Raw genomic sequence first — 15,994 nt, forward strand, 5'->3', positions numbered from 1 at the left:
GTCCTGGACCCTGTGGAGGTGGAGGCTGGCTGACTGGACAATGATGGACAAGCTGTCAGCATCTATTTTCTTATGGAGCTTTTTGCACTTTCTATACACTTTCTTACTTTGGTTTTCTTGATTGTTGCTGTGACTCCTGAATTTCCCCTCGGGGATAAATAAAGTATTTTCTATTCTATTCAATTTTCTATTCTATTCTAAACAGCTTCATTTATAACTAGGCATGACCCCTATACAGATTAAAACTGTATGTAATGCATTTTTTCTTTTCATGTGTTGAAATAAGAGAGTTGCGAAAGTCTACTTTAAAAAAAAAGACAAAGAAATCTGAGGTTACGACATTGAACCTGTTCAGTAGAGCTTAATTTCTGCTACTTTGGACTCTCTTAGAAGTTAGCTCTTAGAAGAAGCAATGTTTTCGCTCTCAGATACAAACCCAGTGCAGCTCACAGGAGACTGTGAGACTTGTTAAAGGAGAGAAACTCTCAGGAGCAAACATTATGCAAAGCCGTAGCTAAATGCAATCTATTTGCTAACACATCTTTGTAATCAAAAATGTCAAAGATCATCAATTTGTCAGCTGCAGTCTCTCAGTGCAAAGTGTTTTTCCTTACTCTGGGATTTATCTCACAGGTGGAAACAGATAAAGCAAAGTGATCAGTTTTTTTTTTTACTGGGGTTTAATCTTATTTTAATGCATGTCATTAATTAAGTCTCTGCTGAACAGACTATGAAAGAGTTTGGAAAGTATAAAATGAGTTTTATTTTAACACCTGGAATAAAAACAAGAATATAAAAACTATTTTTTTTTATGTAGCTGGACCAGACATTATTTCTCAGCAGATACTTTTTATAAGCAGCAGATGAAATAACAAGTATGATTTCTGACATATATTAAAACTGTTATTTACATTATGTCACTGAGTCCACTTGTAAAGCTTTTGCACATTAAGTGCAACTTCCATCAACCTCTCTGCAGCAGGATCCAGGTATGAAAGTCAAAAAAGTGCCTTCTCCGTCTGTCGTTTCATAGATTCATCCCACGTCATCGTAGTCCTCATCATCCTGGTTTTCATCCTCACCTCCTATGTCGTCGTAGTCATCTGTAGAGGCGGTGTCTGCTGCTGAATCAGGATCCTGGAAAGGTGGAGGAGGAGGAGGAAGAATGATGTCGTCATCCTCTAACTTCAGATAATCAGGCGGCTCATTCAGGTCCTCCACATAGTCCGGCTCGGCTTGTTCGTAGTCCGGCTCGGCTTGTTCGTAGTCCGGCTCGGCTTGTTCGTAGTCCGGCTCGGCTTGTTCGTAGTCCGGCTCGGCTTGTTCGTAGTCTGGTGTACTCTGCTCGTAGTCTGGCTCGGCTTGTTCGTAGTCTGGTGTACTCTGTTCGTAGTCCGGCTCTGCTTGTTCGTAATCTGGCGTACTCTGCTCGTAGTTGGATTCCTCAGCCAGATTCTCGTAACTTTGTGCCACTGAAAACGTAAAAGTAAAATTTCATAATCAAGATCTTTTTAGGCATTCAGAGTAACAGCGTACGGATAAGTTAGCCCCTCATACTCTGCTTGTTATCCGGCATGCTCTGCTCGTAGTTGGGCTCCTCGGCCAGATTTTCATAACTTTGGGCCTCTGAAATCATAGATTCAATATTTTATTTTTAAAATCTTTTCAACATTCAGGGTTAAAGTAAAACAATAAATTATTACGGCATACTCTGCCCGTTATCTGGCACGCCCTCTACATAATCCGGCATGCTCTGCTCGTAGTCCGGCACGCCTTCTACGTAGTCCGGCATACTCTGCTCGTAGGCGGGTTCCTCTGTCAGATTTTCGTAACTTTGTACCTCTGAAACCATAAATTTAATATTTTATATTCAGGATCTTTTCAGCATTAAGGGTTACAGTGTTGGAATAAATTAGTCTGGCATACTCTGCTCGTAATCCCGAACACTCTGCTTGTGGTCCCTCGTACTCTGCTTGTTATCCAGCGTTCTCTGCTCATGGTTGCATTCCTCTGTCAGGTTTTCATAACTTTGGGCTCCTAAAACCATAAATTTAACATTTAATGCTTAAGATCTTTCAGCAGTTTTTTTTCAAACTTCTCTTTGTGCACATATTCCCAAGCCTCTATTGCAGCTGCTTCAGTGCTACGAAGATAAGGGTCTAAAGATGGAGGTCTGCAGCCAGTTGATTTTTGATCTATGTTAGAAAAAATAGCTGTTTTCCAAACCACCTACTACATACAACATGTGAATGCTGCCTACTGCTTTTGAGAGAGATAATCAGCCTACGTCATCGTAATGATGCGCACGTGGACTGCGGAAGCAGAGGTTCGCTCCATTCATTCAGACGAGTTAGCGTTTTTTAAACGCTAAATTCAACCTGTTATTTGCATAAAAATGTACGGTTGTTCTGTGATCAGTTTTTAGAATCGATACCATACAAAAGAGGCAACGTTTATCAAGTTTTGACCGTCACAGAGCAACCGGTGTTTTGGAGTTAATAGCGACCATGCTAACTGGTGACTCAGCCGACAGTATCAGTGATTAACGGCCGAGAGTCACCAGTTAACAGGGTCACACTTTACACTGAAACACCAGCGATGTCCGCGGGTGAATAATTAACTCTGGACGTAGTTTTCTGGGTCTTTTATCATGAACCGGGTCTCAGACTCAGCAGTCTGTGTCCTTTTTTTGGTCTGGGACGGTTTCTGATTTATCGACACATGTTTACGCTCCGGTCTGGTAAGTGTCCCGTGAAAATGCAGTCATGAGCATCGAGTGACAGTTGTGTGTTTAACTCTGCTAGAAACGTAAGTCCACCAAATATCCATCCACTTGCTGATCTCTTTTGTCCACTCACTGCTATTTTACAAACTTGGGAGCCGTTTACCATCCATGTAAGTGATGATATTTAGTTTAAAACCGCGTTTTTTGGTGGTTAACTCTTCCACGTCAGTTGACAAACCGTTATACTCCGCAATGCTTCCGCACCAAGGTTGCGCGCGCATCCGCCGTTGTTGATAAACAAATAATCCCTCCCTACTACTTTGGTTTTCAGTTTCAGAAAATGGAGCTACAAGTGATGGATTTTATTGTGCCTTGATTATAAATGTACAACACGAACTTTAGGTAGATCTTGCCATTTTAGTCATTTTGTTAATCACATCATAGCAGAATCATCATATTTGATTTCTAATCTTACACCGAAAGTTTTATCGTTTCTTAAAATAAATCTGGAAGGGATTTTTATTTTTAAAGCTGATGGAAAAACCACTTCTATATAATTCAGGTATGTTTTAAAATAGTGAATAAGTGGTTTATTTATATATTATACTTGTGTTTTTCGCATCATTTCACTTCCATCTCACAGACTGTCTTACATTAGTGTTGTTGTATTATAGTTGTAATGCCGACTCATTCCAGTAGATGGCGGTAATTTACCAAACCTGCCCCCTGCATAGACAAACATCGTGAGTGCCATGCATTTTGGCAAACAGTATGCCAAGTAGACTGGTCTGTTGAATAGTAAGACATTTTCTGGATTTTTCTGGATCAGTAGGACATCTGGGGATTTTTGGCAAACTGGAGATTTTGCAAATTTTCACAAACTGATTACTACTGACTGAATTTGGCTAAAATAGTAGGTAGTACTAGTGTAGTAGGTGGTTTGAAAAACAGACATTGAGGCTTGTAATTGAGGATGGATTAGCAAGTTAGAGCTTGTTGTAGCTTCTAGCTAGGAAGCTAAAGGCCCGTGTCAGATGCAGCTCTGTATCTGCTCCAAGGTTGGCCAAAAGTCAGGCTGAGTCAGTATTTACAAAAACCACCATCAACAGGCTTCTACCTCCATGCTCTGCCGTCTGTGATTTTACAGGCAGCAAGTTTTTATGCTACAGTCTACAAAATCTGGAGGTCTAATATATTCTCTTTGATATTCTGTGTTTGCTTCAACAGGCTGGAGAAAAATGGAGTTGCTAGAGTTTCATGGAAACACTCCTCTGGCCAAAAAATCCAATTATTTTGGCCAGATTTGTGAAACAAATCTGGCGCTTTGTTCATTTGGCCTCACTGTGGACATCATTTTTATTTCTCACTCAGCTTGAATATGTGATGCATGGATCATTTTGGTACAGAAACCACAGTTTGGAGGACAGAATGTGGTTTATGACTGGATCTGAGTCCAGTTTTCTGTGGCTGTGCAGAAACAGTCATGGAGGCTTTTATTCCACTGCTCTTCATGTTGCTTAATTTTTCTGTCATTAGTGGTCACGTGTTATTTTTTGACAAACTCATGTGAGCCTCAGATGTAATCCTCTTTTTCCTCTTAGATTTTGGCTTCTGGTCTCACAGCAGACAGATTTAGGTTTTATTTGCAGTTTTTGTGATAATGTGGTGAACGTGAGGGCAAGATAAGAGGCTGCAGGAAGAAGGGGGGTTTGATGGGTAGAGCTGTGTTACATAATCTATTCAGACATTAAATAAAAGCCTTGCCTTCAGTGAGAAACTGTGTCCGAGGAGGTAAAGGTGGGGTGCTGGCTTTGATGTTCCTCTCCTGGTACTTGTTGCTCCTGTTGGAAAAAGAAAATAAATGTTAGGTTCAATGAGGACACCCTGAATCCAACGTGCTCTTCGGATTATGTCATTTCCTGAGTTATGAATCTGCTCTTTTGACTTTTGAGTATTCACATGCTTTCATTTGAAAAGTTGTTACTTTAACCTTTGTGGAATTTGAACTCCATCCTAAATTTAAAGATGTGTTCAAACCAGGCTACATTTAGACTCCTGTGTAGCTGGTGCGACCCAGTGCAGAGCCCCAGGTTCAGCACCTGTCACTTGGATTATGTCCGCAATGATAAATTAAAGTTAAAATGTGTTTTTCTTTAAAGGGACTGTGAGAACATTTAAAGTGATCTTGGAAATCTCTCCTCTCTACATATATCCCTAATTTTAATCAACAATGAAACTAACAGAGTTTTTCTCTGCTGAAAACGATTTCTGTGATTAATTTTGTAGTGATGGTGGACACTGGAGTCTAACTGTCAGACAGAAAAAGGACAGAAGAGCAGAAGAAAGATAGACAAGAGAGAGATAGCACGAGCTGAAGGCTTAAACACAAGCTAAAGGCTAAATAATGAGCTAAAAGCCAAATCACAAGCTTAAGAATAAAGCATCAGCTAAAGGCTTAATCATGAGCTAAAGGCTAAAACATGGGCTAAAGGCTAAAACATGTCCTAAAGGTTCAATTACAAGCTGAAAGCTAAAACACAAGCTGAAGGCCAAATCACGAGCTAAAAGCTAAAACATGGTCTTAAGGATAAAGCATGAGCTAAAAGCTATAATATGAGCTAAAGGCTAACGCATGAGCTAAAAGCTAAAGCACGAGCTGAGGGCCAAACCCCAAGCTAAAAGCTAGTACATGGTCTCAAGGATATAGCATGACCTAAAAGCTAAAGCATGACTTAAAAGCTAAATCCGGAGCTAAAAGCTAAAGCATGAGCTAAAGGCTAAAACATGAGCTAAAAGCTAAAACTCAAGCTGAAAGCTCAAGCATGAGCTAAAGACTTAAATATGAGCTTAAAGCTAAAACATGAGCTAAAATTTAAAGCATGAGCTAAAGACTAAAATATGATTTAAAAGCTAAAACACTGTTTAAGCTGTTTGTGCTAACGTTCATTCCAACCCACAGTCAGCAGTTATTCTGCAGTGGTCTGTTCAAACTTGAGAGTCTATCAATAAAATGACGAGTGAGGTTACGTTAGCTCTGATTGGTAGATGACTGGCAGGACATAACCAGGATTCACTAACGTTACACATTACAGACACGTCTTAGAGCACCGGGCTACCAGTAGTGCTACATATGGACTACTTACAAAACTACTTAACTACTACTTACAAAACTACATAGCTACATACAAACTGAGTTTACAAAGTTTGCTTATTGTCATGTTTCAAACAACAGTGCCACGTAACTGTTGATAAATACATACATAAATACCTCATGGCATTGCATCGGGTAAAAAGTTACCTCGAACAAGGAAAAGTAGAGTGAAAAGGAAGATATGATCTCTGTTCATTTTTCAAAACAAAAACAACCCTAAGAGTCGACATCATGACAGCGTGCACAATCCTAGTCACTGTAATCCACTTCAAATAGAAAGTCCTCACAGTCCCTTTAAGTGTCAAGACTTAAGAGTTAGATTTCTTTTTAACCCTATAATTTAACTGCCTGTAATTTCTCATCATTTATGTAAATTTCACACTTTTTAGTTTAATCTTTTCTTTGTTTTTACCTTTTAACTGTTTTGCTGTCCTTTTCTGCCCTCATGTATGTCTCACCTTTGTGATTGTTGTCCCTGCCCTTGTTGTTTCCACATGTGCTAAAGACGGCGTCTCACTTTGCCCTGTGCCTGATCGTCTCGTCAAGTGTGTTTCCAGAGGTATGAGTCTGGTATCAAAGATATTTATCAACATCTTTTCTTTCTTCTTTTTAAAAGATGGTTAGTAAGTGACATTTTTGCCATTTTAAACCCTCTTCTCCTTTTGCCTTTTGTCTTGTTTTTGAAGTTGAATACATTTTCTTTTTTATTTCCAGCTTTTGACTCATGGGCCTCGATCCTTGAAATCGTTTTTTGTCACTACCAGCTATTTCACAGCTGTTGATAAATCAGAAACCTCCTGCTTTGCCAGTTTGTTGACACACTCGGAGAAAAGGAAGTCGACCAGCTTTGATCTAAAGTTGGGTGTACTAAATTTATTTAAAATGTGCCATGATACGCAGTACTTAGGAAGTTTAGTATATCAGCTTTAAGTTTATTTAAAAAGATTAACTCTGCTGTTTTAAACAAGAGTGCTATTTTTCACTAAGTTGACCCATGAAGTGATTTAAAGCAAATCTAAACTTTTCTAACATGTTTGATGTTGTCTTTGAGTAAATCTAAAGTAAGCTCTGTGTGTATCCATACTGTGTTTTTGCACACCTATATTTGTGATGTGCTTACGCTGTTGTTAAATTCATCAAAAGAATTGTGAAAATCTAGGATTTTATGGAAGTTAACTGAGTTTTTGTCACCAAAAATGCTTTTCTGATCAAAAGATATGCAGACACAGAGACCAGGTATAAACACACAACACAATATTAATACACTTAGGTTTGGGCTGGGTTTAAGTAACGAATCTAAAATAATATAGAATATAAACAAACATTACCTGATGCTGAAGCCATGTCCTTTTTCCAGGTTTGAGTGTGTGATTTTGAGTTTGGCTGTGGAGGAAACAGAGTGAGGAAGAAGTTAAACGACAGGAAAAAGAAAACGTATCATGGTTGAGTTCATTAACGGCTCAGCAGGAGTGTGATGCAGGATTATGTTGCTACAAATGGGGATGAAAATAAATACACCAAGATTTATTTCACACCACATGATAATGAGGCTCTAAGTAGGACATAATTAAACCGACAAAAAAATCACATTTACACATCAGCGGCCGTGTTTGTGCCTTCATTTATAAACATGTCATCACACTCTCGTATGGTCATCGCAGTATAAATCTGAGCTGTGTGCTCTGTTCCCTGTGTTTGCTCTGTTTATCCTCACACTAAACCATCACAGAGCTCCTGTCTTCACTGCTGCAGCCCAGTTTACCCACAGGGATCATTAAAGTTTCATCTAAGCTAATCAAATCCAGAGGGGGCCTCTAATAATAGCAAATCATACAATTATAATTATGCTTTGCAGAGGAAGAATCAGAGTAAAACCTGCAGGTTACTCTGACGGTCTGCAATAGTTTGGTTTCTCTTCCTCTTCTGTGGTCACTAGCTACAGTTTTTCCAGCTTAATACAGAGAAACAGGTACAGGAAAGGGAAGTAAAGGTTGCTACTTACTTTTTTCATGTGAATTTAGATTTTATTTGCACAGAGCGTTACCACATATGACTGGGCGTGAGTGAGAGTCTGTTTTTATGAGAGTTTAATGCAGTTATATCCCTGGACATATTGTACTGTGTTTACATGTGATATATAGCCCTTGTAGTCGGGCAGACAAGCTCTTGTTTGCAGTTTTTATGCTGAGCTATGATCAGATTATGTCACACTGTTGACACTTAATTCACAGCTTTAAGTTCAGAAGTCTTGGCTTCCTGTTTTACAAGATTTTTACTGATTTATTCTCTATTCTTACCCTTATTCTTATGGCTTTTATTCAGACTGCGCACACAGAGAACAAAGTGATCCACAATGGAACAAACAGACTGAAAATGAAAGCAATAGGCAGAAAACAAGAAGACAGAAGAAGGCAATGAAATAGATCAATAAGATATGTAAGAATAAAACACTGAGGGAAATCAGTTTAAGATAGTAATGATTAAAAAAAAAATCAGATTAAAAAAAAAGTGTTCAGAGTATTTTATAAACATCTAGAGACTTCAACATTTTGAATACCAGAAGCAAATATGTCCCATTTTAGTTCACAAAAACAGAAAATTCACTTTCTGATGTCTGTGTGGGACACAAGGAATATTTAAAAGAGGAATCCCTGATGCTGCTTGGCAGGAAAACTGTTGAAGTGTATTTCATAATAACTAAATAATAATCAAACTTTGTTCACCCCATTCCAAAAATAAACAGGAACTGACCCAAGGGACTGTAATTACTACCCGCCATGATTGTATTGCTGTATTTCATTGTATTCCTTTTTTTTATTACCACAATTGTATAGCTGTATTATTTTTTTTGCATATGTTCTTAACTTATTCCACTGTTTTCATTATTGTATTATAACTATTTTTTATCTGTCTGCAAAGTGCTCTGGTTGACCTTAAATGTGCTTATAAATAAAGCTATGGATGAGTATTTTTTGAATGAGTATTTCATTTCAGTTACAGTATTCAGTAGGCCTACAGAATATGAATTATGTGTGATCACCTCACCAAAAGAATAAATAAATAAAAACAAAAAAATCAATAAAAAAAATAAATAAAATAAAATAAAACGTGTATATATCCTTGTACAATTTTATCCACCAATATATCAATAAATAACAAATTCTGTAACCGAAAAAGGAGAAGGCTGAAGCTGAGGCTTATTTTTGCCTATTCTATACAATCCATAAAATAACCCAGAGTAGCAGTCATAGAAATAAGGAAAATAAAATCATGACAAGATTTGCTCGTAATCATTCTTCTTATTCATTTAACATTCAGTGCTTTTACATTGTAATCCTTTATCATTTTACTTTTCGATTTTTTTGGAAACTCAACAGTGATTTACACTATTTCAAGTCAACACTAAGTCTGTTCCATAATTTAACTCCCAAAAATGAAACTCATCTGTATGTAACATAGGTTCTCACTTTACCTTTTTCAAAGACAACAAACTTAAATTCTAAATTATTTATTTTAATTTATTCTTTTAATAGTTGGGAAGACTTAAAATAAATAAATAAATAAATAATACTAATAATAATAACAATATTAATAACAATGTTAATAATAATAATAATAATAATAATAATAATAATAATAATTATTATTATTATTATTATTATTATTATTATTATTATTATTATTATTATTATTATTGTTATTATTATTATTATTATTATTATTATTATTATTATTATTATTATTATTATTAACAATAATAATAGTAATAATATAAGAGCGTGAGAAAATGTAATGGCCATCAAGTGTGAGAAACAAATTCCCCGGCAATGTACTTCCCTGAAAACAAACATCAAAAAAAGGAACCATTCTTCCCCTCCCATAGCCACAAACTGCAACCTCCTGTCTCATATCTTGTTGGGTTTTCAGTGGAACTTGTTTCGATAAGACACAACGTCACAGAGAAACAAGTCACTAAATTTTGTGAACAAATCATTGTCTACACAAAGCAAAGACATGAGAGCTTTACTGTAAATGATGAGACATGCAAAGGTAATATTCTGCACACAGGTGCTTTTTAGGTCTCATAACATGTTCATCATGTGTTTACATTAACTATTTTGTGGGGACAAAGAGTAATTGTTTTGTGCTCACAGTATCTAAACAACTTTCATATTGAAGGCACAAGATAATACCTTGGTCCTATAAATTAAGAGCCTGTGCCCACCTGCTCCCTGAACTCTATATTTCATTAATTTACTCAACTTCTCATGTATAGACTCTCAGCTCCACAACAGCAAAACAACAAATTAACAGATAGTGAGAACATTTTTGTGGTTATTTAGCACCAAGACAGTGACTTTACTTACATAGCTTGAGTAGTGCACTGCTAAAACTGTCTGACACTGTTTGTCTTGAGGTCGTACACCACAGACAGTAACAGTGTGAGAAACTCCCTCCACAGATTCTGCAGGTTCATTCTCATACTTCAAATTTCAACAGTTATCTTTCCATTGCCTGATTTTAGATTATTCAATTTCATTTATTCGTTCTACAGATGAGTACACTGAAAAATGTACTGGTTTTATATCATATACTATATTATTTACAGGTTAATTTCCCCTTTCCCCTAAGTGTATTGAACAGCACAATAACACAGCCTATCACAGATATTACACTTTTAATCACATTGTAAGCTGAGTAATGTTTTTCTTTTTAATTTTTTAAACAACTGTTTACTGGTTTTAATTGGTTTCACGTTTTAGATGTGCGACTTTTGACATATCTTATTATTTTATCACTGAATCTCTAAAGCAAATTTATTTCAAATTTTCATTTTTTATTTGTGTCAATAAGAAACAATGTACTTTACTATTTATTTATGTCCTTAAACAGCTACAAAAACAGAATTTTCCTTCAGTGAATCATCCTTATCTTAAACCATCCTCCTGTGATACTGGATCTGCTGATGCATGTATCACAGATTTTAATTTTAATGACAGAAGAAAAAAAAGAAGTGGGAAAATTGACAAGAATAAGGGGTAAACATTTATATGCAGATGATGCTACATCCACTAGCTTCTCAGAGATGTGTTGAGTGAAGTTTCATCCTACCTTTTTTTGAGATGCACTTGTTGATGAGGACGAAGATGACAACAATGAACACGCTTATTAAAATCGTCCCAGCGAGCACCAACAGCCACAAATATTTACGTGAAAGATCCATTGACGCCCTGTCCAACAGCACAGAGGATTAAAGAGCAAAAAACGGCATCAGTGCTGTGACTAAAGAGAAATAAGATGTTGCTCTTCAGCAGACGGCAGGGTGAATCGGAAAGACAGACCATGCACCACTTCCCCTTTTTATGTTGGTAAAGTTATTTTGGTTCGAAGTTAGCATTCTGAGAATCAACAAGCTCGAGGGACTTTTTTTTTTCTCCTGAGGAAGTCTGACTTCTTTGCTGGTAACAACCTTAATATTGAGAAAACGAAAGGTTAACAAAAGCACGAAAGAGGATTTTTTTTAATTAGGTGTTAGTTCAAGCCACAGTTTCTTCTATCTTTACGGACAGACAGATAGTAATGTTCTTTCTGTTTATCTGCATGCCCCATATCCTGTCCTTTCAACAGCTTCCTGTCTGAAACAAAACATTAACAAAGTGGCATCTCTGCCACATTCTGCTGACTTGAAAACAAAATGCTCAGAAAAGTGTTAATACAATAAGCATTTCAGTGACTTCAGTATTTTGAATGATGCTCACACTTTACTGTCTTTACAGATATTTGAACGTGCACTTATTGCAAGAACATTTTATTTTCTAGACGATTATGTTTTTGAAATAATTTCACATTTTTCACAGGTTTTAAGAATTAATTCAAGAGCCCCTAATTATTCTGCTGCATAATTAAAAAGGAACCTTACCTTAGCTCACAGTTTGGCTAAAGTAGTGCAGGATGTGATATGTCAGCAGTCATCATGCTTTGTATTTGCATGACAGTTACTAATTTTCATAGATAACTTCAGACCTTAGAAGAAGGCTGAGACTGGACTCTCCCCTCCTTCTGTCATGCTACAGTGATTACAGCTTTTGTGTGTGTGTGTGTGTGTGTGTGTGTGTGTGTGTGTGTGTGTGTGTGTGTGTGTGTGTGTGTGTGTGTGTGTGTGTGTGTGTGTGTGTGTGTGTGTGTGTGTGTGTGTGTGTGTGTGTGAGTATGTGTAAGAGTCAAATAAAAAATAGTATGCAACATCTGTTTCAAGACTATGAAATAACGTCCTTTTTTTTTCAAAAGACAACACTTTCGAGTTAGTCATTCTAAAAAAACTCTTTGCTGCCACTGTTTGTGAGAGTTAATTTTAAAATAAGAGTGGAAAGTAATGTTTATTCTGCAGTCTCTTTATTTTCAGTTCCTCTTAAAAAGAAAAAGGATTGTAACTGATCTAACTTTGTATAGTCTGTACTGTATATAAAGTTATGATTTTATAATAATTAATATTTTTAATGTTTGTCATTATTATTATTATTATTATTATTATTATTATTATTATTATTATTATTATTATTATTATTGTTGCTGTTATTATTATTATTATTATCATTATCATTATTACTATTAAACTACTTTTTTACTATTAAGTAGAAGAACTTTATTAGAATTGTCCTTTTAAGAGAAAATTTGTATATTTTTTTGTAATTTTTTTTTTATTTTGAAAGGTGACACCGGAATTGTAAAGACGTTGAGCTTTTTCAAGCCCTGGCAGGAAATATTCAATTGCCTTCAAAATAAAAGCATAAACAGTATAGTTTTGATAATTTGCATTGGAATGCTGTTACCATTGGCCGTGACTCGACAGTAATCATTAATATTCATATCTATGTAGTGCTCTTTAAATACGTTTCTATTACTGCGTACCCTGGTAAAGGATCGAGATCGCAGGGCAGCGACATATCTTTTGTATTTTGGAGATTAACCGGAAGCAGTTTTTCTCCTGTCGCGCGCTTAACACTAGTTGTGATGTTAGCCTGTTTTCTTGGACACTCCTAGCGCTTATCCCACTCTCCTGGTTATAGCCTCAAGCCCCCCTCAGGAAACCATGGCCGAGCAGGCCCCGGGACCCCCGCTGTCGTCCCAGCATGACGGTAAATTTCTCTCGTTCGTGGGGTTTCGTGGAGGGACCGTTAAGGGCTGGGAGCTCCGAAACCAGCGGCCTCTGCATCCTTGACAACATTAGCTAGTTAGCATCATCAGGGCGACGTGTCACTGCTGTCACTGGCTTATATTGAGCATTTCACACTACGCAGTTCGTGCACTGGTGAATATCTGCGTGAAACCATGTGTGTGAAGCCTCTGAGTCTTTGTAAATGCTGAAAAGAAGTGTAATGCTGTTACATCCTAGTGTAACCAAGCTAACGTTGCTGTCTCTTTAGCTTTTATGACAGACTAGCTGCTTAGCTCGTAGCTTCAGCTGATGTTACTAAATTGATCTAAAGGTCAGCACTGGCCTCTCTAAGCCTGACCCAGCCTTGTCATTCTTTAACGTGGGTCATATGGACCTTATCAGCCCTCTACAATGTGCTGTGTGTGGCCTGCAACAGTCGGGGGCTGGACCATCATACAGGAGGTTGATCCTGGAGGAGGTTTTACCTCTGGTTCTCAAACAGGGGTCCGAGGACCATCCAGAGGTCTTGCGGGGAATAGATACCCTGGCTTAGTGTGGGCGTGAAACTAGTCTTCATGAATTATATACTGCATTAGAGTTAATAGTGTCTGGTTAGTCAATATAAACTGCTATTTTCTGGATTTGCAGTATAGTTATCATAGCAGATGTGGACTTTTGAAGTTGACATGCATGCTCTCACTTACCTTCTTGCTGGTCACCCCCAAAAGCGTATTTTACTTAGAACAACAAGCCCCTTCCTCCATTCTTTATAACTCCTGGAGGTGACACTAATAACATCAGTCATGTTTTGTTGTCTTCTTTGATCAGATATAATTTTCTATCAACATGTCTCTCAGTAAATGATATCACTTAATTTACGATTTATGATATCATCTTTGTTGTGGATAATTTTGGGTGCTGCACCCTGCAATTCCAACCACAACTGCATGATTTTTTATGCATGTTGCAATCATAATTATGTCAGCAGATGTTCACTTTGCATGCTGAAATCTAACATTTCATTCATTGCTTCAGCTGCAAAGATCTCACCCCACTGCATGCTTTATTGGGACCAAAGTAAGATTAAGTTTTCAGACTGCAATTTTACCCCTGATGTGATTTACCTGTGACTTTCTTATGACAGACATAAATAGAGAAGAAAGCCTTTTTGAAATTAATGTGCATGAGTCAGCTTGAGGGATAATAAAACATGTTCATTGTCTATTTGCATGATAATCAGAAGAGGCCCAATCCATCACTATATAATATCATATCATGTGGTCATAAATAACGAGTTAACTTGCTCCAACCTTCTAAGTTGAATAATATAAACAAAGACTGTCTGGTTTGTATTTCATTTCATAAAAAAACTGAAAATTTAAGGGTTTTATTTTTTGCAATTTTAGAGTGACTGTTTTTCTTTGTTCTGCTTTCTTGTGGTATAAGCTATGAGGCTGTAATTTCAGTGTCTTTTCTAGCATTTTCATTCAATTTGTCCTCGTGCAAATTCTAGAAGTTGCAAAAATCTTTTTTTCCTTTTAACTCAAACAGTTTTTGCTCTTAAGCCTTGATTGGTCCCGATCGTTTAAATTGAACTGGGTTTTTTCCAGTGTTGATTCATGTAAAATTTGCAGATGTCTCAACAAAGAGACAGAATAAGCAGAGGAAGAGAAGTCGTCACTGTAAGAGTCTTTGTAATATATGTTGTAAAACAACAGAAAAAAGCTTAGCTGTGTTAAAGAAGGTTATTTAACGGTGCTCCTGATGGGATTAAAGCCAAAAATCTCCAAGAAACCCACGTGTATTTAAGTTAAGCTGATGTGCTGATGGAATTTCTGCTGTAGTGTGTTCAGCTATCACATGACAGCGGGGAGCTGCTGCTGCTGCTGCTGGTGTGCAAATGTTTCCGTTCCTCAGTCTGAGATATCATTATCTCCCTGCTCGCTCCGCTGGTTTTAAATAAGAAAGGAAAATAAGCACGATCCAAGCACGACTGGATGTCGGAAAAACCTGTGACTCTTATCATAAGCTCGGAGGAAATGACACAACTGAAAGCTGCGCATCACTCAAAGTGACAAAAATATACGTTTTCCATCTCAACCTTGAATATTTGTTGAGAAAATCTCTAAGTGATGATTATGAATGGCATTGTTTGATGAGTGTTGAGTCTTCTGAGGTCAAGACTGTGCTCAAATATCACAAGGGTATTAAAATTACAGGCTGCTGGTTTGATGGAAGAACAGGTTTGGAGAATTGCTGCACGTGATGTTGTTTAGTTGTCATCATCCGTCATTCTGTCAATCAATTTCTGTCTTCAAAGCTTTGATCACAAGAAACTTCACCTCATGAAACTACATAAAAAGCAGAACCAGACTTCTTGTTTCTGTCAGGAAGGGCTGATTTGTTGGTGTTATGGCAGGAGAAGGGGTCCCACTAGTAATTTTTTTTTTAAACCTTTATTTAACCAAATGAAAACTCATTGAGATCAAGATCTCTTTCACAAGGGTGACCTGGCCAAGAGGTCAGCAGCACACGTCATGACAAAAACATTAAAAGAGACAAAATACAACAACTTAAGATATACATACTTTTGTGAGTGCAAGGTGTTTTAAGTTAAACGCAGAGCTTTCAACAAAAATAACAATTCATAAACACACGCACCGTTCGCTGGTCTCACGCTGTTTGTCCATCAGCATGGATCGAAAAGCTCCAAGTGAAACAAGCTCTGAGAGCTTCAGCTCAGATTGTAAAGAGTTCCAGGCTGTGAGGGCAGCAAATCTAAATGCTCTCTTCCCAAACTCAGTTCTGACACAAGGAACAGAGAGGTAGACAATGTCACACGACACGACTTTAAGGAGTAGCGGCTTGTAGTTCTCTGAAGTTCTCCAGTGCGTGTACCTCCGCGCACTTAAAGAAGGCAAACCAGATTTAATGTATAAGTCACAATGATGCGTGAGGCGAC

The 15,994-nt window shown here is 37.2% G+C and overlaps 2 protein-coding genes across 2 annotated transcripts in view; one reads left to right on the forward strand and one right to left on the reverse strand.

Moving 5' to 3' along the window:
• Nucleotides 1-1,035: 1,035 nt before the first annotated feature.
• scimp (SLP adaptor and CSK interacting membrane protein) lies at nucleotides 1,036-11,931 on the reverse strand. Its single transcript, XM_074672359.1, has 8 exons — nucleotides 11,797-11,931; nucleotides 10,989-11,107; nucleotides 7,205-7,259; nucleotides 4,490-4,566; nucleotides 1,927-2,037; nucleotides 1,711-1,842; nucleotides 1,558-1,626; nucleotides 1,036-1,472 (listed from the first exon to the last, which is right to left on the reverse strand). Exons 2-8 carry the CDS (start codon nucleotides 11,098-11,100, stop codon nucleotides 1,036-1,038), a joined length of 993 nt encoding a protein of 330 aa, XP_074528460.1. The 5' UTR covers nucleotides 11,101-11,107; nucleotides 11,797-11,931.
• Nucleotides 11,932-12,867: 936 nt separating this feature from the next.
• The window catches only part of rabep1 (rabaptin, RAB GTPase binding effector protein 1), a 33,792-nt gene continuing 30,665 nt past the window's right edge, over nucleotides 12,868-15,994 (forward strand). Inside the window, exon 1 of the mRNA XM_074672711.1 lies at nucleotides 12,868-13,012. Within this exon, the coding sequence (XP_074528812.1) occupies nucleotides 12,967-13,012 (46 nt within the window). The 5' untranslated portion in view covers nucleotides 12,868-12,966. The remainder of the gene's footprint in view (nucleotides 13,013-15,994) is intronic.

This window comes from Halichoeres trimaculatus, unplaced genomic scaffold, assembly GCF_033239565.1.
Source record: "Halichoeres trimaculatus isolate MK-OKI-2021-1 unplaced genomic scaffold, fHalTri1.1 fHalTri1_scaffold_6, whole genome shotgun sequence".
In the NCBI taxonomy this organism is placed as follows: Eukaryota; Metazoa; Chordata; class Actinopteri; order Labriformes; family Labridae; genus Halichoeres; species Halichoeres trimaculatus.